At 43.5% G+C, this 2,448-nt stretch overlaps 1 protein-coding gene across 1 annotated transcript; it reads left to right on the top strand.

Moving 5' to 3' along the window:
* The first annotated feature begins 545 nt into the window (after nt 1–545).
* LOC102977009 (diphthamide biosynthesis protein 3-like) lies at nt 546–794 on the top strand. Its single transcript, XM_007116546.1, has 2 exons — nt 546–649; nt 725–794. Exons 1-2 carry the CDS (start codon nt 546–548, stop codon nt 792–794), a joined length of 174 nt encoding a protein of 57 aa, XP_007116608.1.
* Nucleotides 795–2,448: the final 1,654 nt, after the last annotated feature.

The following is a 2,448-nucleotide window of genomic DNA, read 5'->3' as shown; positions in this document are numbered from 1 at the left end:
AGGTAGAAGGGTTCATACTTCATTCTTGCTTATAAACAGGGAAGATTCCCTGGGGGCCCATTCCCAATTAGTGTTATGAATATACTCTCTTAGCACTGCATCCTCAGACACCTTTCCATTTCTCATACACAGGCATGATGCATTACTTGCTCTGATTCCGGAAGTCATTAATAACAGGACAGTCATGACCTGAATCAATTCTTTTCTTTTCACAGTATTAGAGTATTGGTCTGGAATTATGATTTCTTTGCAACCCATAGTGATCCCCCCCAATGGAAGTGAAACCTGGGAATGAAACCTTTTTCAGAGTGAAGCAGCATACATGTGTTTAGGGCCCAGGCTCTGTCCCTGCACTGACTGGTTTAAGTCCTGGTTCTACCTCTTCTAGCTATCTGACCTTGAGCAAGTTACCCAAACTCCACGAGCCTCAGTTTCCTCACCTAAAGAATGAGAATAGGCCCGGCTAGGCCAGGCCTGAGAAGTTGGACCAACCCCAGCCTGGGTAGGACGGGGGATGTGACAGACCTCTACAGGCCCCAGCGATGATGGCGGTGTTTCACGATGAGGTAGAGATCGAGGACTTCCAATATGAGAAGGACTCAGAGAGGTACTCCTACCCCTGCCTGTGTGGGGGTAACTTCTGCATCACCTGGGAAGATTTGACAAATGGGGAAGACGTGGTGAAGTGCCCTAGCTGCTCTCTCATTATAAAAGAGATTTATGACAAAGATCAGCTTATGTGTGGAGAGACAGTCCCAGCCCCTTCCACCAGCAAAAAACTAGTTAAATGCTAAAGAAGACTTTAGGACTCCAAAGCCTGAACTTTTGGGAATTAACCAAGCTGGAAAAATCAAAGTCACTGACTTCTTCATGAGGAGAATCTTTTTTTTTTTTTCTTTTTGGCCACGCCATGGGGCTTGCGGTATCCCAGTTCCCCTGACCAGGGATCAAACCCGAGCCCCCTGCAATGGAAGTGTGGAGTGCTAACCACTGGACTGCCAGGGAATTCCCGACAATCATTTTGTAGCTTACTGTTCATTAGAGTGTGGATTCTTTGCATTGGCTGCAGAATTAAGGTCCAGTTGAAGAAGCAAGTCCACCACATGACATACCTGGATTTTGTGCTTAGAACTTTGAATTGGAAGTTTTCTTAATTTTCCATCCGAACTTAAAGGAAGATAATTTCAAATCGGTGCTTTCTTTCCTTCAGTTTTATTTTTAATTTATATTTTTAAAATTAGTTTATTTATTTTTTAAATTTTGGCTGCACTGGGTCTCCAATGTGGCCCACAGGCTCTTCGTTTCAGGCTTCTCTCTATTTGTTGCACACAGGCTTCTCTAGTTGTGGCATGTAGGCTCCAGAGCACGCGGGCTCAGTAGTTGTGGTGTGCAGGCTTCTCCCCAGTTGCGGCACATGGGTTTAGCTTCCCTGGCATGTGGGATCTTAGTTCCCTGACCAGCGAGCGAACCTGTGTCCCCTGCTTTGGAAGGTGGCTTCTCATCCACTGGACCACCAGGGAAATCCCAGTTTTATTATTTTTATATCTTATACCTAATTACTTCATTATCTGACAACAGCATCATCTACCACAAAGTCATTAGGATTCTTTAAAGAAAAAGGGGGAGGACTTCCCTGGTGGCACGGTGGATAAGAATCCTCCTGCCAATGCAGGGGACATGGGTTCGAGCCCTGGTCTGGGAAGATCCTACATGCCACGGATCAACTAAGCCCGTGCGCCACAACTACTGAGCCTGCGCTCTAGAGCCCGCGCGCCTAGAGCCTGTGCTCTGCAACAAGAGAAGCCACCGCAATGAGAAGCCCGCGCACTGCAATGAAGAGTAGCCCCCACTCGCCGCAACTAGGGAAAGCCCGCTCATAGCAACAAAGACCCAACGCAGCCATAAATAAATAAATAAAGAGGGGTGTTAAAAAGAAAGAATGAGAATAATAGTAGGATGTATATCATTAAGTGGTTATTCGGATTTAAAGTTACTGTAAGTAAAGCACTTTGTACCTGGCACAGAGCAATCTTTCAATAAACATTTGTTATTATTCATTTTTGTGTAACAAATGAATGGTAAATATTGCCTGTTTGTAAATATTTTATTGACCTACAGATCACTTTTATGCAGATAATTCCTACATGTCTCTCCTTAGGCCTAGCATCTCTTCTGAACCCCAGATAAATGTCCTTAATTGATTACTATATATTTTCTCTCTCGCTTTGCTTTCCATCAGATTCAGCATTACACCAAACTCATCTTCCTCTAGCTGGCTCCCTCTGGACTTCCTTATTTCAGTTAATATCATTATTGTCACAGTTTCTTAGGTATAATAATTTTGTCAACCATAGCTATAAAAAAACCAAACAGCTGACATTTATTATTTACTATGTGCCAGACACTGTGTTAAGTTTTTACTGAATTACTTTATATAATCCTCAGAAC

This window comes from Physeter macrocephalus, chromosome 14 (genome assembly GCF_002837175.3).
Source record: "Physeter macrocephalus isolate SW-GA chromosome 14, ASM283717v5, whole genome shotgun sequence".
NCBI classification, from domain to species: domain Eukaryota; kingdom Metazoa; phylum Chordata; class Mammalia; order Artiodactyla; family Physeteridae; genus Physeter; species Physeter macrocephalus.
Note: the sequence above shows the minus strand (reverse complement) of the source record. Positions and strands in the feature narration are given on the sequence as shown.